Genomic DNA, 20,660 nt, shown 5'->3' with positions numbered 1-20,660 from the left:
TGGCAAATGGATCCCTTTCTGCAAATGATCCGGGACTGGGTGGGTCTCTGTCTACAAATGACCCAGGACTGGGTGGGCCCCTGTCTAAAAATGGGGAATGAGGCATTCCTCTCCTGTTCAGGTTCACTGTCTGAACATGTCTATTCCAGAGAACCTGCCAATTGCAAAATGCCAAATCAGTAGATCAATAAAAATAAATAAAAAAAAATGAAAGTAACAAAACAGCCACCCAGACAAGACAAAAGACAAAGAGAGAGCTCTCTTTCCGGCAGACGTTAATAAGCTGAATTGCCGGACTCTCATCTGGGTGGGATCCCTGGAGGGGGTTCCTGGCCAATGCACCAAATGTTGTGCCGGATCATGACCCCCAGAGAGAAACCACCAGAAATGAGAGCAGACTGGACTGAAAAATGCAAGGTTTAACTTCTTTATTGCAAGTACAGGCTATCCAGGAACTTTTCCTCCAATACCCTGAAACAGCAAGGTAGACAAAGAAGTTAAAAACTTCCTTTGTGGGGTTAGTTATTAAAAGGTGATACTACAAGAAGAGCAAGGTTATTCTGCTTGTCTTTATCACCAGGTGGCTGGCTGAGTGTCCTTGTGCTTTGGAATTTCTCAGGTGGGAAGGTTGAAGGAAAGCACTGGACTGTGTTTCTAATTTTAAAACATTGTGCTAGGAAATTCTCATTCCTTAGACAATAAGGGGTGAGAGTCTCACACACTGTAGGATGTTTGAAAATCCTAGTGGTGGCTACTGACAAGAGGCCAGCAGAATTCCTTCATAACTGACACTACCCAGATCATGTGCAGACACAGACGAATGCCCTCTAGTGGAGAGCAGCACAGCTACAGTAATGTGTGGCCACCCATAGAACAGTTGGTCACATTCCCAAGCCATTCTCTGCAAAGGTTTTGTGTTAATAAAGCAAGGACATGCTCATCAGGATAAGTAGATCCAAAGAGGCATCTGAAGCTGGAGTGTGTGTGCAGTGAAGAGAGACATCATTCTTGTCCTTGTTAGTTTTGGATGTGACCACTAACAACAGGGAAAGGACATCTGAGTATCTAGCCAAACTTTTATTAAGATGTATTGCTGTGGGGCTGGAGAGATGCTTCAGAGGTTAAAAGCACTGGCTGTTCTCTCAGAGGTCCTGAGTTCAATTCCCAGCAACTACAAGGAAGCTCACAATTATCTGTAATGAGATCTGTTGCCCTCTTCTGGCATGCAGATATACATGTAGGCAGAACACTGTATACATAATAAATACATCTTTATTTTATGTTTTATTAATTAAAAATTTTCATTTGTTTTAGATTCTGATCACAGTTCTCCCTCCCTCTTCTCCTCCAGTTCCGTTCCCCCACCTCCCCTAACTCTCCCCCATCCACTTCTCCATCTCTATTCAAAAATGTAGGTCTTTTATGGCTGTCATCAAAAATATCCTTTTCCCCATGATACCTGAATCAAGAGTAGGCAAGGCAGCAAACATGGGGAATTGGTTCCCAAAAGCATCTTAATCACCAAGGACAGGTCCTGATCCCACCGCTAGGAGCCATATATACAGAGCAAGCTAAATAACTATTGCATATAAGAAGATGGCCTAAAGTGGTTACATGCAACCCCTCTAGCTGTCAGTTCAGACTCTTTGAGCTCCCAAGACTCAGGTCAGCTGTCTCTGTCAATTCCCATCAAGACCTTGACGCTTCTGGGTCACAATCCCTTCTTTGCTCTTCCACAGGATTCCTAAAGCTTGGCCTAACACTTGGCAGTGGACCTCTGCATCTTCTTCCATAAGTTACTGGATGGAGGTTCAATGATGACAATGGGTAGTCAGCAACCTGATTAAAGGTCAGTTCAGGCACTTTCCCCATTTTGCCAGGAGTCTTAGCTCAGGTTATCTGTGTGGATTCCTGGGAGTTTCCATGGCAGCAGGTTTTTCCTTAACCCTGAGATGGCACCCCTGAGCAAGACATCTCTTCCATTGCTCTTCTCCTCTGTCCCTTCTTCAACTCACCCAACCCAATCACTCATGTTCCCATACCCCATACACCACAACACCCAACCCTCAGCTTACCCATGGGATCTCTTCTATTTCCCCTTCTCAGGAAAATTCCTATGTCCTTGTTTGGGCCCACTTTGTTACCTCACCTCTCCAGGGCTGGGGATTGTAGCCTTGTTGTCATTTAATTTATAGGTAATGTTCACTTATGAGTGAGTACATAGCATGTTTGTCTTTATAGGTCTGGGTTACCTCACTTAGGATGATTTTTGTCTAGTTCAATCCAATTGCCTCCAAATTTCATGATGTCACTTTTTTTCTAAGATCTGAGTGTAAATGTGCTACATTTCCTTTATCTATTATTCAGTTGAAGGGAATCTAGGTTGTTTTCAGGTTCTAGATATTACAAATAAACCTTTTATGAACATAGTTGAGCAAGTGTCCTTGTAGTATGATTGAGCATCCTTTGGTTATATGTCCAAGGTTGTTAAATCTGGGACTTGAGCTAGATTGGTTCAGAAAATTCTGACTTCCAAAGTGGTCATAGATGTTTGCACTTCCACTAGCGGTGGAGGAGTGTTCGTCTTACTCCGCATTATCTCCAACATAAGGTGTCATTAGTACATTTGATCTTAGCTATTCTGACACTTTCAAGATGGTATCTCAGACTCATTTTGATTTGTATTTCTCTGCTGACTAAGGGTGTTGAGCAATTCCTTAAACATGTTCCAGTCATTTAAGATTCTTCTGTTGAGAATTCTCTGTTTAGAACTGAACTGTATTTTGAATTGATTCATTTGATTTTTTTAAGACTAGTTTCTTTGGTTTATTACATATTTTAGAGATCAGACCTCTGCTGGATGTGGGATTGGTGAAGATTTTTTTTCCCATTCTATAGAGTGACATTTTGTCTTATTGACAGTATCTTTGCCTTACAGAAGCTTTTCAGTTACTGGAGGTACCATTTATTAATTGTCAATCTCAGTGTCTGTGCTACTGGTATTCTGTGGAAGGAGCAGCAGGCCATTTCGCACCTCCCAGCTCCCAGCCACCAGCTAGCTTTACCCAAAATATTTACACAGAAACTGTATTCTTTTAAACACTGCTTGGCCCATTAGCTCTAGCCTCTTACTGGCTAATTCTCACATCTTGATTAACCCATTTGTAATAATCTGTGTAATACCATGAGGTGGTGGCTTACCAGGAAGGATCTTAACCTGCGTCCATCTTGGAGAGGAGGGCTATAGTGTCTGCCTCACTTCCCTTCTTCCCAGCATTCTGTCCTGTTTACTCCACCTACCTAATTTTCTGTCCTATCAAAGGCCAAGGCAGTTGCTTTATTAACCAATGAAAGTAACAAATAGACAGATGACCCTCCTCCATCAGTATTCAATACAGAAAGTTGTTTCCTATGCCAGTGCATGCAGGACTACTTCCTACTTTATGTTCTATAAGGTTCACTGTAATTCGATTTATGTTGAGGTCTTTGATCCACTTGTGCTGTGGGAGTGTCATATATCAATCTGTTGATTTCATTGGTTAAGCAATAAAGAAACTGCTTGGCCCTCATAAGTTAAAACATAGGTGGGTGGAGGAAACAGAACAGAATGCTGGGAGGAAGAGGAAGTGAGCTCAGACTCGACAGCTCTGCTCTCTGGAGCAGAGATGCCATGCTCCCCTCTCCCGGGTAGATGTAATAGCTCTGCTCTCTGAGGCACATGCGATGAAGCTCCAACTCAGGATGGACATAGGCTAGAATCTTCCCGGTAAGTGCACCTCGGTGCTATACATCATTAGAAATGGGCTAGTCCAGGTACGAGAGTTAGCCGAGAAGAGGCTAGATATAATGGGCCAAACAGTGTTTAAAGGAATACAGTTTCCTTGTAATTATTTCGGGGCATAAGCTAGCAGGCAGCCGGGGTGCCAGGGACGCAGCCCTGCCGCTCCTATTACAACATACTTGTACTTAAGTTTTGTGCACAGTGATTGCAATGCATCTATTTCTATTCCTTTTCCATTTTTTAGGGTTATTTATTTATTTAAAAGAAAACAAACTATCTTTTTTCATTATACATAATAATCCAAGTTCTCACTCCCTCCCCTTTTTCCATCCTAACCCTCTTTCTCCCCTAACCCACCCCCAATCCACTCCTCATAGAGTGTAAGGCACATTGCTTTGGGGGAAGGTTCAAGGCCCTCCATACTATATCTAGGCAGATCAAGGTTTACATCCAACTAGAACATATTCCCAAAAAGCCAGTACAAGCAGTAGGGATAAATCCTGCTGCCACTGCTCCCGGCCCTTTAGTCTGCCCCAGCCATGCAACTGTCAACCACATTCAGAAGGACTAGTTTGGTCTGATGCTTATTCCTTCCCTGTCTGGCTGGATGTGGTGAGTTCCACTAGCTAACATAAACTGTTTCAGTGGGCATACCCATCACAGCCTTTACTTCTTTGCTCATGCTCTCATTCCTCCCACCCTTCTACTGGATTTTGCAAGCTCAGTACAGTTCTCCGATGTTTCCATCAGTTGCTTGGTGAAGGTTCTATGGTGATATTTAAGATAGTCATTATTTCAGACTGATGAATATCTTATATATACAAGGTTTCTGGTAGTTGACTGGTCCTCAGTTCAAGCAGAGTTTTCTCAGCTTAGGTTAATAGGAGTTTGGATGCCTAAATGTTTCATATCCTCCAGTTCTTCTAGCTTGTGTTTGCTTTATTTGTGCCCATGGAGTTTGTTCTTCATATTGGTGTAGGTTGTACCTGTGCCAATGGAAACGTCTTCTAAGTTGTGTAGGTGGTGCTGGTGCCTTATAGGCATTGCTACTCATTCAGCTGGAGTAGATAGTGCTTGTATAGGAGCTGCTGATGTGTGATTAATGGTTGTCCAAGGGACTGATGAACTGGTGAGTCTGGGTGGCATAGTGGATTGTAGAGGTTACAGAGACCCATGGGTGTTAGGCATGTTGGTGTAGCCTGCATATAGGTCAGCTGCTGCGGACAGCTCAAGAGCAGTGGACATCCACCAGAGTGGGTGAAGGGCCCATTTGCCTTCCTGAAGCTGAGGTGGGAGGGTGGAGCATAGGATTTGCCCTTGGGTTGGGGACCAGGAGATTGGAACAGTTTAGCTTGAGGAAACAGTCTTTCTCCTGATCTTCCAACTTTTGTAGGTAGTACTTGTATAGGGGTTACTAATGTGTTTGATGGTTGGTGAAAGAGAATATGATGGGGTTGGTTGGTTTGGGTGGCAGCGTGGGTCATAGAAACAGAAGGGACATGACCAAATTCTTTTTATGAGGCTACAGTTACCCTGATACACAAACTAAACAAAGACAAAAAAGAAAGAGAATTACAGATCAATCTCACTCACAAACATTGATGCAAAAAATACTCAATAAAATATTGACCAATCAAATACAAGGACACATCAAAAAAATTATCCACCATGACCAAGTAGGCTTAATCACAGAGATGCAGGGATGATTTAACATATGAAAATCTGTCAAATCTGTCAATGTGATAATAAATAAACTAAAAGAAAAAACACATGATCATCTTATTAGATGCTAAAAAAGCATTTGGCAAAATCCAACATCTCTTCATGGTAAAGGTCTTAGCGAGATCAGGAATACAAGAAACACATCTAAACATAATAAAAGCAATATACAGCAAGACTACAGCCAATATCAAATTAAAATCTAGTTACACTGAATCTGATAGAAGATAAAGTGGGATGTAGCCTTGAATACATTGGCACAGGAGACCACTTCCTGAATATAACACCACTAGGACAGACACTGAGATCGAGAATTAATAAATGGGACCTCTTGACACTGAAAAGCTTCTGTAAGGCAAAGGCCACTATCAAAAAGACAAAACATTAGCCTCCAGAATGGGAAAAGTTCTTAACCTACTCTGCATCTGACAGAGGGTTGAACTACAAAATATATAAATAACTCAAGAAACTAAATATCAAAATACCAGATAAAGCAATTTAAAAATGGGGTACACATTTTTTTCAACAGAAGAATATTAAATGACTAAAAGATGTTTAAGTAACTCCTCAACATGCTTAGTTATTAGGGAACTGCAAATCAAAACGAGTCTGAAATATCGTCTTGCACCTGTCAGCATGGCTAACATCAAAAACACTGATGACATCTTATGTTGTAGAGATGTGTAGAAATGTTCCCATTAGTGGGAACATTTACTTAGTGGTAGTACAAACCTGTATGGTTACTTTGGAAATCAATATGACAGTTTCTCAGAAAATAAGAAATCAATCTATCTCAAGACCCAGCTATAGCAATATTGGGAATATACCTAAAGGATTCTCAATCATACCACAAGGACACTTGCTTGATTATGTTCATAGCAGCTTTAATTTTAACAGTCAGAACCTGGAAACAACCTAGATGCCTCTCAACCAAATAATAGATACAGGAAATGTGGTACATTTACACAATGGAGTATTACTTGGCTACAAAAGACAAGGGCATCATAAAATTTGCAGGCAAAAGGGTAGAACTAAAAAAAAAGATTTCTTAATGAGGTTACCCAGACTCAGAAAGACAAATAGCATATGTACTCACTCATAAATGGATTTTAGGAGTAAAGTATAGGAAACCAACCTACAATTGAAAGTCTCTCAAAGTCTCTCAGAGGCTAGATGACAAGGAAGGACCAAAGAGAGATGAATGGAATTCCCTGGAAACAGGAAACAGAAGGGATCTCTTGGGTAAATTTGGATAAGGAGAGGGAATGGAGGGATGGGATCTTGAGGGAGCTGATTAGATGGCCTGGGGGCAGGAAGTGGGTTGGAGGTGGGAAGTGGAGGGTTGAGGAGAGTAACTCAAGAGATGTTTTGTTCAGAGGTAATTTTGATGTTAGGGAGAAACCTGGCACCAGGGAAAACCCCAGGAATTCACAATGTTAACAGCTAAGATTCCTAGGAAGAGTTGAGAGGGTACCTTACCTGGACATCTACTGTAATCATATTGGTGACTACCCTGCTTGTCATCAGAGATACTCTATCCAGTAACTGAAGGAAGCAGATGCAGAAATCCAAAACCAAGCACTGGGCTGAGCTCTGGAAGTCTTGTTGAAAAAAGGGAGGAGTGATTTAAAAGTCAGGAGTTCATGGTGGGGGAACCCACAGAGACAGCTGAGCTGAGCTCAAGGAGGCTTATGGACACTGGACTAACAGGGAGCATCCACAGGACCAACCTACACTCTCCATGTGTGTGTGACAGTTGTGTAGATTGGTGTCTTTGTAAGGCACCTAGTAGTGAGATCAGGGCCTTTCCATGGTGCTTAACTGGCTTTTAGAAACCTGTTCTCCATACTGGATTACCTTACCCAGCCTGGATAGAAGGGGAGGAGCTTCTTTCTCCTTAAACTTGATGTATTATTCTTTGGTGAAGCCCATGGGAGGCCAGCACCTTTCTGAATGTTGATGGAGGAGGAGTGGAAGGGGAGGGGATTAAATGGGAAGCGGGGGGGGGGGAGAAGGGGGACTTGGAGGAGAGGAGGGAGAGGAAACTGTGGTGAATATGTAAAGTAAATGAAAAAATTGTTATTTAAAAACAAAAACTCAGAAGAGTTCAGGTAGTCCTTCCCAATAGTCTCAAACTACACAACAGAATGAGTGGTGGCTCCCCCTGCTCTCTCTTCACTTCACTTATTCTATGAAAATTTCAATTAGCTTAAAAAAGAAAAGGGCATAAAGTTGGAAGGATACAAGTTAGAAGGTGTATGGGAAGGCTGGAAGAGAGAAATAGGGGTGACCCAGTACAGTTGGACATATGGTCAGGTCCCAGAGAATCTCAGGAAGTGATTGAGATGTCTATGGGCATACCAAAGCTCACACTAGTCAGCAGCTTACTCAATACCTGTGTTCTTCTCTGCTCTTCTTACCACACCCTGTCCCAAACATCTCCAGTCCAGGGGCTTCTCTTTCCTTCCCCCATATCCTCATTCCTATAAAAAAAAAAACCTTACATTTTGGGCATTTAATCTCTTGGCTCCTCTTGGCTTGTTCTTGGCCTCTTTGGTCTTTTGCTCTCTTCTCTCTCTCTTCTCTTCCCTTCTTCCTCGCTCTCTCTCTATATCTCTCCTCTCATGATGCAGTTCAGTCTGGACTCTTCTGGATTCTTCCAGCTGAACTCTTCCTCATATCTACAATGAAAACCTTCTCAGTCATAAGTTGGAGCAGTTGTGTTGTGGGGACAGGACAGATATCCCTAACCTGATGGAACTATCACAGTCATGAGAGTGCTCAGACCTGAGTTATAATTTATACAGTTCCCCTGAGATGGCTAAAGAAACTTAAAAAAGAGAAAGGTATCCCTTAAGGGCCATTGACCCTTTTCTGTGGAGTGCCTGGGAGATCTTAGTGGCCCAAAGGTAAGACAAGAATTGGATAATAGGCTGTGATGTATTAAGAGTTACCTTTGCTTCGATAAAACTTACTTATCATTGTGGGAAAGGGAGGAAATGGTCTTTTTATTACTGTAGAGAGGAAAGGAAAAGACAACTGAGGGAAGAAAAGAGTGTTCCTGCCCAGCTATGGTTCCATGGGTAGTTGTAATGTGCATCTTTCTGATGTCCACCTTTCAAACTGCCTTTGCCCATCCCCTTCCACATGAAGTGCTGTGTTGGCTCTAAGGCTAAAGTCTCTCTGCTAGCAGAGAATAAATTCACTTCATCTCAACTGAGTTGAGTCTAAGTTTGGTGTATCCCAGTAAATTCAAATGCCACAGCAACGTCTTAAATTTCATTCGCATAAGCTTAAAATTCTCAAAAATAAAGAAAAGGCTATTTTTAAATTACAATTTTAAATTCCTTTCCACTTTGATGCACCTAATGTGTCTATTTGTTTCTACCGGATGGAACTACATGTAAGAGTAAGTCTCAGGCCAGGCAAAATCCCAGCATGGAGAGGAGATGTGGGCAGAATTCCACCCAGAGCAGAACATCTAATAGCAATTGGTATCCACTGAAAGAGGAAACGTTGATTTTTTTTCAATAGTGTCACTCAGGTAGATCAACCACACTCCAGTCAGTGACCATACACCCAAGAACATATGGGCAGCACACATAAGACAAGATGTTTTAAAGAGAAGAGCACATAAATATGGGTGGACAAGAAGAGAGAGGTGGACCTAGAGACACTGGAGGAGGGGCAAGTATGCTCAAACTGCAAACTAATAAAATTAGGTTTTTCTAGGCCTTGTTTTCAACAAAGGTCTGCACTTTAAAACTTGCTGGCCCTCAGTTCAGGAGGAAGCAACAGATTCCCTGCATCAATGTCATATTCCATACATAAGCAAGGAACTGACCCATTTTTGGTGTTTTAGTGCAAAAACATCCATACGACGTTGAATTTTGCACATTTGAATATCTGTGTGTTGACAAAAGTTTGTTTGGGCCCCAAAGTCCAAAGCAGTGTTTCTTTGGCATATGCCTTGTGCCCTGTTGGCTTCAGTAAGGTTGACTCACATCCCAGCTGACATCAATCCTATTTCTTCCTTCAACTCTCATAAGCTTTTCGCATGGGCAACTAAGTTTCATGGTTTTCATAGTCTGTGCTTTTTTGTTAATGTTTATTTTTTTGTTTACAATGGCCCCAGGAACACGTGTATGGCACTCTCTGTTGCTGCTCACTGTAAGAGGTTGAGTGTATCTTCTATGTGGTCAGTGTAATTGAGAGAAGTGGTGTTAGTAGTGGGCTCAGTGTTGATAAACAATTTGATACAGCTGTCAAAAAGAAAACTGAATCTGAAGACACGAGACTGAGACTTCTCTGGAAACTGTTACACTGATACCAGCTGGATGTAAAAAAGTTTTGGATACCAAGGTGACTATGGCACTGGTTTCCTGAGATCAGGGCATACACATGGAGCTCAGTAAAACTAAGTGTTCCATGAGTATGTTTCTCACGTCATGGTGAGGATCAGCCTAGATGACTGTCGGTGAAACAGGATGAGTTCAGTGAACCTGCAGGTTAGGCACTTTCTGGACACCAAGGAGCTGAGAGTCCAATCTTTACTATCTTTCAAGTTTTCTAAAAGAATATACAAGGTTAACTTCTACTAGGAGTCTGGCAAACAAGCCTCTAACAAAGGTATAGGTAAATGAATTCTCAACAGAGGAAGCTCAAATGGCTGAGAAACACTAAAAGAAATGTTTAACATCCTTAGCCCTCAGGGAAATGCAAATCAAAACTGCTTTTGAGATTCCATCTCACATCAAGAAGAATAGATAAGACCAATAACACAAGTGACAGCTCATGTTAGTGAGGGTGTGGACCAAAGGGAACACCTCCATTGCTGGTGGGAGTGCAAAATTATACAGGCACTTTGGGAATCAATATAGCTATGGTGAATCCTTAGAAAAGCAGGGCTTGATCTGCCTCAATATTCAGCTATAACACTTTTGGGTGTATGCCCAAAGAATGCTTCCTCCAACTACATACTTGACACTTGTTCAACCATGTTCATTGCTGTTCTATTCTTAATAGCTAGAAACTGAAAATAAATAGATGCCCCTCAAAAGAAGAATCAAAAAAGAAACGTGGCGCATTTACACAATGGAATATTACTCAGCTCTTGAAAAACTGACAACATAATTTTTACAGGTAAATGGATATAACTAGAAAAAATAAATCTGAGGGAGATAACCCAGACCAAGAAAGATAAATAAAGTATGTATTCACTTACACATGGATATTATCCATTAAATAAATAATAACTAAGAATCGATCTGTAGACCAAGAGAGGCTAGGTTTTGATGAGGGAATGAGGGGAGATATATTGATATCCCTGGGAGGGGAAATAGATTTTAAGGGTGGACTGGGGATGAGCAGGGGGACAGGAAAGAGAAGATAAGGTGGGGCAGGGAAGAGATAGTGTTGAGGGAGGGAATGCAGGGAGAGACAGCAGGAATGGAGGGGCATTTGAGAGATGGTGTCAGACCCTAGTGTGGTGGAAACTTCTTTAAAATATGTGAAAGTAATTGGACTTCCCACAGGGCAGGGAACCCTGACTGCTCTTCAGTCTGGAGAGGGAGGGGGAAAGGAGTGGGGGGCAGGGGAGATGAGTGGGGGAAGGGGAAGAGGAGGGAGAGGAGGGGGAGGGAAATGGGAGGTGGGGAGGAGGCAGAAATTTTTTCAATAAAAATAAATAAGTAATTTTTAAAAAATGAAAGTAATTCTAATAAAATCTCCTAACAATGGGGAGGAGAAGAAAGTCCCAACTGGCCATCTCTTTAGGCTTCCAGTTCTGGGTTGCATTCAATTGGGTTGTTGGTCAAAGGGGTCCCATGGAAATTCCCCAACCACCCAGGCTGTTACCAAGACCTTAGATTGCTCTCTGCAAATTAACAACTGGGCCTTGTTGCTGAGGACAGCACCTACACAACGAACTGAACATGGAGAACTCACACTGGGGTCTACACGAAGCATTCACCCCTATGTCCTTGTGTCGTTGGTTTGGGAAGGCACTCTGCAGGCTACCTACCAAAGAAGAAATGTAAACACCATCTCAGTAACAAAACTTTTGACCTACAATCTGCCCTGCCTCCAAGATATGCTAGGACAATGGTGGTACAGAGATTGTGGGATAGTCAAGCAATGTCTGATTTGACTTAAGGAACTCTCCATGAAATGGAACCCATAAGCAAAACTGCTTGGGTGACCAAAAACTAGAGACTAGGTAGCCCAGATACCCTGGTCTAGTTTTTAAGTATCAATAAAATAATGATATTCTGTTATACTTATAGATCAGTGCATTATTGAGTCATCATCAGAGAAGCTTTCTCCTGAAGCAGATGCAAGCAGATACAGCAATGCAGAGACCTACAGACATACATTACACAGAGAGAGAAAGTCCTTGGAACACATACCTCTAAATGGATGTCTCCCTAAAATCCCTCCTCTCAGAGTTCAGGAAACCCTTGGAAGAGTAGGCAGAAAGAGTGCAAGGGTCATAGGAACTGGAGGACACCAGGAGAACAAAGTCCTCTGAGTCAACTGAGCACATCTAAAAATGGTGGAAATTGTTAATTTAGGTTAGACAGCCTCAATTTAAAAGTATTTTGTAAGAGGCATTCCAGGGTTGATAGCAAATCTGGCTTTGAATTGCAAGCACCCATTTTAAAAGTCTATGCCCAATTGTGTGGCTCAAGTCTATTAAAGCATGTCTGCTGAAATAGCTCTTGGGTCAGAATGGGGCTGTGAAAATTGAATGTTATGCATCCCTAAACAAAGTCCACATCAGTGAAAGTCTCAGCTTTCGCTGCTTGGATCAGGCTTTTGGTGCAGACCGTGTCTTTCACAAAAGCCTGATAATCAACAAAAGTAAACAGGAACAAGTCACCTAAAACCCTAGTAGCAAGGATAAGAAAAGGGGGCTCACCAAGACACTGCTGGTCTAACCTGGGAGCCAGTTTTAGCCAGAGAGCTCAGGGGATAAGGGAGCTTCCAACATGTGGCCATAGGACTGTGGGAAAGGCTGCCCCCGGGGGACCTCCATCTGTTAGGAAAACATCTTAAGACAAGCATCTTTGTTGGTGCAAAGAAACCCAATCAGACCAGATAAGCCCAATTAAATACTCATGTTTAATAGCGGCACACTCCTGGGTGACTGGGAGAGCATGCTGAGGGAAAGACAGAGGGAGCACACATGCAAATCCAGAAACCACATGTTCCTTGTTCCTGCGTGATACTAAATACCCTGTGGGATTGGCCAGCACTTGGGAGGCTTGGAGTGATACTTCCAACTCAATATTACATTTCAGCCTCTTGGATATAGGGGTGTTTGAGGACTGGGGCCTCACATTTGACCAAACAACATGAGCCTGAACTACATCCTTTGCACATAAGGGTTTCTGCTTAGTATTATTATGGGACTCTTGAGTTTGTGAATGATTGGGTCTCTGCTTCTTGTGAAAGTTATTGGTCTCTTTTATTTCTGTCAGCTTATCTTATCCAGCCTCGATGTCATGGTTTTGTTTTATCTTTTTATATTTTATTTTGTCATGTATGGTTGTTATCTCTTAGAAACCTGTTCTTTTCTAATGAGAGACAGAAAGGGAGTAGATCTGGAAGGGAGAGTAGGGGAGGAAGAACTGAAAGAAGTAGAGGGAGGGGAAACTGTAAAAAGGTGATGTTGAATAGTAAAAGAATCTGTTTTCAACAATAAATAAAGTAAAATTGAGTCTGGGTCAAGGTTATTACCACTAAACCTTAGGCAGCCCAACAGTGAAAAATATCAAGCTGGATAGAAAGAACACAGTTACACAGTTTTGGAAGAACAGAGAATGAGAAAGCTAATTGTTACAGCCAGCACATGTGCTGAAAGAGAGGCTGTAGCTTTAAGGAGGTAGGGACCACAAAGGGGAGGCCTGCTCTGCTCTGGAACAAAAGGAAGGACGAGAACCCACCCCGCTAAACTTTCAATTTGGGAAGAGATGTGGCAGAGAAGAAATGATGCACAATTCATAAAATCTCGGAGAGCCGGGCGGTGGTGGCGCACAACTTTAATCTCAGTACTCGGGAGGCAGAGGCAGGCGGATCTCTGGGAGTTCGAGGCCAGCCTGGTCTACAAGAGCTAGTTCCAGGACAGGCACCAAAGCTACAGAGAAACCCTGTCTCGAAAAACAAAAACAACAACAACAACAAAAAAAGCAAAACAGTCAGCCTCTGGCACTGCTCTTACCTCTACCTCAGTCTGAAAAGGCAATCCTGCCTCCAGGGATCTCAGATGTGACTGTGTCTGAAAGCTGTATCCTCTTGTCTTATACTCTAGTGCTAAGATTAGTTATGCATCACTATCACCTGATTTCTGTGGCAAACTAGTGTGTCTACTGGGATTCAATGTGTGTGTCAGCACTGCCTGATCTGCAAGCCTGATCAGAGGGGCTATTTTACTCTCTGAACTCAGGCAAGCATTATTAAAATACAAATGAGATATCACTACAAGTAGAGAATGATTAAAGTGTTGCTTACTCCCAAAAAGCATTTCAGTATCTAAAAGCTGATACTGTTGTGGTCAAAACAGCAAAGACCCATCCCACACTTTTCGGCTGAACCATAGAACCTTTCTTCACCACAGTTATGGACTCTTCTTCTGGGTACATCCACAAAAACAAAGTTGCTTTGGATCACTGTGTTCTATTACAGCAGCAGAAATGAAACTAATACATCATGTAAGACCTGACTCGGCTCTGTAATGCAGCAGGGATGAGCTACCCCAGAGGGAACTGAAGTCAATTCACCACGTTTCCTGGACTCACACCATAGCCTACTGATCAGAGCTCTTACCAGAAGGCTTAGGATTTCTGAAAACCATTGGAGTCTTTCAGGGAGTGAAAACTCATCACTCAAGGAAGTGAGTTTGACACTGCTGCTTCTTCTCTGGGGTGGAACACAGACCAGCAAAAGCTCCCCCTTTCTACTTCCAGTTGTCTGCATAAACCCTGACCAAATGTCACAGCAATGCTTTTTCCACTAGTCCTCTCAAGAAGGAGGTGACATTCTAGGGATCACAGGCACCAAGTTTCCAGGAGGCACCTTAGCAGTTCACAGAAGACTGCTATTTATCCCACACACATAAAATGCCACATCTCTGCGAATTTGCAACAGACGGTAGGGTGAAGCAGGCAAGGAGGGCAGGTCCCTTCATTCTCACAAATCCACTGAGTGTCCAACTTCTCCTAGAAACTGTAAATGGGGACTGTGTCAACATCTGGGGTGCTCTCACAGCTGTAAAGGAAACCTCTACACATTCCAGGACAGATGATTTCCCACTAAAGGACTGTGGTTATCAGTCTTAAGGACAAAGCCTGGATACAGTCTATAACAATTCAAATGAATTGTTATAATGAATAAAGTAAAAAAAAAGCATTTTCATAGCCCTTACATGATTTAACATTTTACGTATTGCAAGTAAAAAACAAATCAAATTATCCCAAGAACCCACATACATTCATACCCAATCAACTTCTTATAGATAAGCAGTGTGTAAGCAAGCAAAATATTCTTTTACTGGCAATCTGAATTTTGCAGTTACAATGAAAGGACCAATCACTTTACTACTTATTTTGAAAGGTAAGCTTAGAAGAAATCTTAAAGAACTCACAAATCTAAACTTTTATATGAAAAAGAATTATTCAAATCTACTTTTGATCTCTAGGGTGCATACCTACTCATCAATAGTTTTTTTTTTACATCAGGAAATTAAGGGCAAAAATATATAAAGAATTAATCATGCTCTTTGGTCATCAATCCTAGCAAAAAAATATATCAACTAATGATAATTGGGCTTCCCTGTTCTTATTCCCTGATTGTAATAAGTTCCACATTCAGCTGTGTGCCTTGATAAAACTCTAGATTGCCTTCTAGGGTTACACCTCGAAGCTATTTGCCAAAACATCTTAGTCTAACTTTAAATTTTCTACAAAGCATTGTTTCAGCTTCAATGCTCTCTGAAACCTGTGAACAAGTCTTGCAATTTTAAGATTAGTGGAATTTAAACTAGTCGAGTTACTAAGACAATGTGTTTTTCTTAAACATTAAACCAAGACACAGCCTTTTTGGCTCCTCAAGGAAACTCATGTGTTCTAGCTGTGTGACATTTCTTTGTTTTATCTTTTATCATTAAACTCTATTTAAACTAACATAATTATCAATAAGAAAATACAGGATATTAAGAGATCATCTTCATAAAAATCCACTGGTAAAAATGCCCAGTAGGATGGGATGTCCCCATGAGATAAACACACTATATTGCAGGCAGTGGAGATCTCCTCACGGCCGTTCACACCATGCCAGATACCAGAGAATGACTGCAGCGGCAAACACATGCAATGCCCAGTAGGATGGGATGTCCCCATGAGATAAACACACTATATTGCAGGCAGTGGAGATCTCCTCACGGCCGTTCCCACCATGCCAGATACCAGAGAACGACTGCAGCGGCAAACACTTGCAAGCACAGCAGAAGAAAAAGACATTCTGGAGACTCTGGTCTCCAGGCCTTGCCTAACTAAGTTTCACCCATCAGGGATTCTCCTCATGATGGGCTGACACCTGGACTTCAATAGCCACCTGCTGCTTCTCTGGCACGGCTACCAGCATCTGCCCTGTGCTCTCAGAACCTTCCTTCCCGAGACTCAGCATTACCCTTCCACCAGACTGGGTTCTCGGCAATGTTCTGGCAGTGGGGCCCTGGAAAGTCTGTGTCCATAAGGGGTGGGTAGTACACTTAGTGAGTCATAGATCTGTGTTAATGGTGATGTTCTAAACATCAGTTCCCTGGCTTCGTATGGCATGATGCTTCTGGGCTCCTATACAACTTCCTCACCTGGATCCCAAGTCTGCCTTGCTCCCTCCATTCCTCTAAGCTCGGCCACTGAAAATCCTATCCACAAGCTGGAGGAGAGAGGACCACTGACAACATGGTGATAAGGAGTGGGAAAGGGTCAGAGCTCAGGAACCACATTTTATAGTACCATCCTAGATACGTTCTTAAACGAGATGTAGACAACTCCCATTAATCCTTAGCCCAAAGACCTAAGTTCAGGACCTAGAGGGTTCCTGGCTCAAGGTCTCCTCTGACCAACAAAGGAGCAAGCTAGGTGCAGCTCCAAACAACTTACCAACATTACAAAAGACACCAATTTGTAATTTTGAAAGATGTATTCCAGTGTGAGCCTCAGCAACCTATCAAAGACAGGTGGTATCAGAATCGAACACCTCCTGTGTTCCCAAAAATAGACCCAAGCTCTTCAGAACTGTGGAATTGAGGTTTTATTTTTCTCTTTAAGGCATATGTATTTTCTTTTCATTCTCTTTATATTACAGGATCCAGGAGGCTAACTCATTTTTACTTTGGCATACTGGGTCCAGGAGTATGCCCATGTCCATGCCCACGAAATAAAGCAGTTTGCAAGTCTTCAGGCTTGATAAGCTTAATCATTGCTACACGAAAGGCCACCCCAAAGAGGAGTGAGCCTATGAAGACATAAATACGACCAAAGATTATTCTTAAATATACCACTGGTTGTTGTCTCTGTCTTATCGTGCGCATTTTAAGCGGAAGGGGTCCACTGTCTACACTCCCTCCAGGTCCATCTCCTATGCAGTTTGGAGGGTCCCAACCCACATGACAATGGCAGTTCCGATGGTTATTGCATACTCCTCTGAAATTGCACTTTTCTGGGGTGCAGTCGTAATCCAGTTTACCTAAAGATCCATTGCAAGATCCTCGATCACAGAAATTAGTTTGGGAACAGGGAGTACCATATCTCACACGTCCAACATCTGTTGATTCTGTTGCTCGATGCTCATCGAGCCCAAAACAGGAAAACCCAGAAATAACTGACTGATGGAATGAAACGTGTTCCTGCAAGTGTGGAAGGAAGGTGACATTCGTACACTGCAACCTTCCACACATCTTATCCTTATCGGCACAAGCTGTGAATATGAGGCTTTCTTGTCTTCTCCAACAATGTCCAAATCTATAGCTTTCCTTATTGATGTCATAGCACCCTTTACTTCCTGCGCGGGCACTTACACCAAAGATTTCCTTGCAATGTATATTGCGATCGGTGCAGTTTCCTTTATAGCAATACCCCTCTTCTGAGCATGGTGTTCCATCTTGCAGATAAAAGTCTGTTGGGCAAGTGAGTTTACTCCCATTACAGTACTCGGGAAGATCACATATGTTCTGGATACTTCTGCAAAGTGTCCCAGAAGGACTGTAGGTGCAGTTTACACAGCATGATTCTTTATCACAAATGCTACCTGGTGTGAATCTGCAGTTTGGCTTACAGCAGGAATTTGCATAACATTCTTTAAATGAGCCACAATCACATTGCTCACCTTTATCTATTTTGTAGTTTCCACAAAAATCATAGGATATTGTTCTATTATAATAAGTGTGATAGTCATAGAAAAGGCAAGGCATCTTACCGGGGGTACTGAGTATTTCATTTAGCTCTGCAAGGGAACAATTGCTGAAAGTATCAGTTAGCAGAGGACTCCTGAACATAATGCAGGTGGCCCTTCTCTGGCAATAACAGTAAGTCTCATCATCAAAATTGAGACCCAGTTTCCTCCCAACACGATTGCTTAACACAACAGACACAAATACATAGTATCGGTCATTTTTACCAATACAGCCTAAACCTTCTTGAGTACATACAGAATGCGTTGCTGGATCTCCATCTTCTTCAGTTGGCCCATGTTGATTAATGATGTTTGCATCATCAGGCCTAAATGTCATATAAAAATTGTCCTGATAGTATTTGTTAAACGCACCACATCTTTTTGTGCCCCATGAAATGCTCTCAACTGGATCCCTGTAGTTAAACACAGTAAAGAGAAAAACATAGTACCGCAAATGAATGTTCTTTAGATAGCTGTCCATTAAACTGGCTAGTGAAAACAAATAATGGGTAGTCCTTGTAACATTTTGGGTTACAACATGTACCTTGAGGGTTGCTAACATATGACCTTTTATAGCAGCTGGATGTGAAGCGTAGTCTCTACTAGACATTCTGGGAGCCACATTGGAATTTGGTCTAGATAAAGAGGGGCCCGTGCTCTGATCCAAGTGCTTCCATTGGTTCATAGACCCCACTGCAGCAGAATCAGCTACTATCTGTGAAATAAGGTGCTCAAACCTGTGTGAATCATTGAGGGGTTTGATTTCATAGGCAAGGTCATCCAACATCATGACCCCATCCAGGCCCCCATAGCAAGTATCCAAAGTGACCGTCGATTGAGGGATCCCCTCCAGGTAGCCAATATAGTAACAATCTACAGGAAAATAAGGGTAATCCATCTGTAAAGCTCCTTGGTCATCTTGAGTTGTCAGCAGCAAGTGTCTGGGCCAAATAAGTGTCTTTCTTCGCAGGTGGATGATATGTCTCTGGCCCCTAAAACGCAAGCTGTAGGAGAGCCGTCCTGGTGCTTGAAATCCCTTACCATGGTAGATCTGCTTCCGAGGAATGACCACCTCCGATGAGATGTAACGCCAGGTGGGAGGGCCTTGAAAACCCTGGCTGGGAGCCAGGACCAACACCCAGAGTGCAACCAGCAAGAGTGGGGCCCTGGGGATCACTGGTCTTTCTACCAGCCTCATGCCCCAGCTCAGAGATAACATCCTGGATGAAGCTAGGCTAAAACTCTCAGTTGTGGCTACTGCCTGGCATGGGAGACACTGGTAGTGGACAAAGGGCTTCTTCAGGCTCCCAGCCCTGCTGGTTACCCAGGCAACTTGAGGAGTTAGGTAACAGTTACTGGGTGTGGCAGGAGTGAGTCAGGAAATGTTAGCTGAGGTTGAGGTGAAATAGGGTCAAAAGCAACATCTACAAGTTCACCTGGGAGAGAAAAGGCAGAAGAAGCCAGAGTGTCTCCTCTGGACAGTCTCAATCCTTTCTGATATTTCCTGACATACAAATATCATGAACACATTTTCAGTCATCTGAATGTATTTGTAACCAATGTTACTCTGGGTCTGTTTCTAGAATTAAAATTCTCTTTTTATTTTGCCTCCTATTTCTCACATTTTTTGATGTTGTGGGTAAATACTGTGGACATTAATTAGCCTTTTAACAGTGGTTTTTTTATTATTCAAAAATATTTTCATTTGAGTTTGTAGATAAGGTATTTATAATGGGTTAAACTTTTTGGATATTCCTTGAGAGTGTTGAGATTTCCACATGATGGATTTTCTCCAATGCTGTACATTCTGGGTGCTGCTCTTGTTTCCAAGCCAATGTTTTCAAGGCTGTCCCCAGTGGTACAATATTTCCTCAGATGTGGTCATTCCTTGGAAGGAGACCTGTTATGGTAATAACTTTCAACCTGAGAGTTCTATCTGTCATATATCTGATCTCTAGAAATTTTATAAATTCAGTCTCTTGTGAACATGATTTATCCCTTACCTTGTCTGAGTTCTACCAGTTGGTCACCTCCAACCCATAGTATATTCCATTCTTTTTTGAAAAATTTCTGCCTCCTCCCCGCCTCCCATTTCTCTTCCCCCATTCCCCCAGACTTCTCTCCCCCTCCCTCTCCAGTCCAAAGAGCAGTCAAGGTTCCCTGACCTGTGGGAAGTCCAAGGTCCTCCCCACTCCATCCAGGTCTAGTAAGGTGAGCATTCAAATAGCTTAGGCTCCCACAAAGCCAGTGCAAGCAGTAGGATCAAAACCCAGTGCCATTGTCCTTGGCTTCTCAGCAGCCCTCATTGTCTGCCATGTTCAGAGAGTCCGGTTTTATCCCATGCTTTTTCAATCACAGTCCAGGTGGCCTTGGTGAGCTCCCAAAAGATCAGCCACACCGTCTTAGTGGGTGGGTGCATCAATCAAGGTCCTGACTTCCTTGCTCATGTTCTCCCTCCTTCTGCTCCTCATTTGGGCCTTGGGAGCTCAGTCCAGTGCTCCAATGTGGGTCTCTGTTTCTATCCCTATGCATCGCCAGATGAAGGTTCCACGGTGATATGCAAGATATTTATCAGTATGGCTATAGGATAGGGCCACCCCAGGTTCCCTCTCCTCAGCTGCCCAAGGAACTAGCTGGGGTCATCTCCATGGACACCCGAGAGCCCTCTAGAGTCAGGTCTCTTGCCGACCCTAAGATGGCTCCCTTA

General features: G+C 42.6%; 2 protein-coding genes and 1 gene segment (V, D, J or C); 1 reads left to right on the top strand and 2 right to left on the bottom strand.

Annotated features, from left to right (window-relative positions):
- The window catches only part of Tedc1 (tubulin epsilon and delta complex 1), a 520,546-nt gene that overhangs the window by 326,052 nt on the left and 173,834 nt on the right, over nucleotides 1-20,660 (top strand). The gene's annotated exons all lie outside the window — the stretch shown is intronic.
- LOC142835324 (Ig mu chain C region-like) overlaps nucleotides 1-20,660 on the bottom strand; it is a 248,437-nt gene that overhangs the window by 67,133 nt on the left and 160,644 nt on the right.
- LOC142835190 (disintegrin and metalloproteinase domain-containing protein 21-like) lies at nucleotides 16,890-19,172 on the bottom strand. The gene has a single exon (XM_075948505.1). The coding sequence runs from the start codon at nucleotides 19,170-19,172 to the stop codon at nucleotides 16,890-16,892; it is 2,283 nt and encodes a 760-aa protein (XP_075804620.1).

This window comes from Microtus pennsylvanicus, chromosome 14 (genome assembly GCF_037038515.1).
Source record: "Microtus pennsylvanicus isolate mMicPen1 chromosome 14, mMicPen1.hap1, whole genome shotgun sequence".
In the NCBI taxonomy this organism is placed as follows: Eukaryota; Metazoa; Chordata; class Mammalia; order Rodentia; family Cricetidae; genus Microtus; species Microtus pennsylvanicus.
Note: the sequence above shows the minus strand (reverse complement) of the source record. Positions and strands in the feature narration are given on the sequence as shown.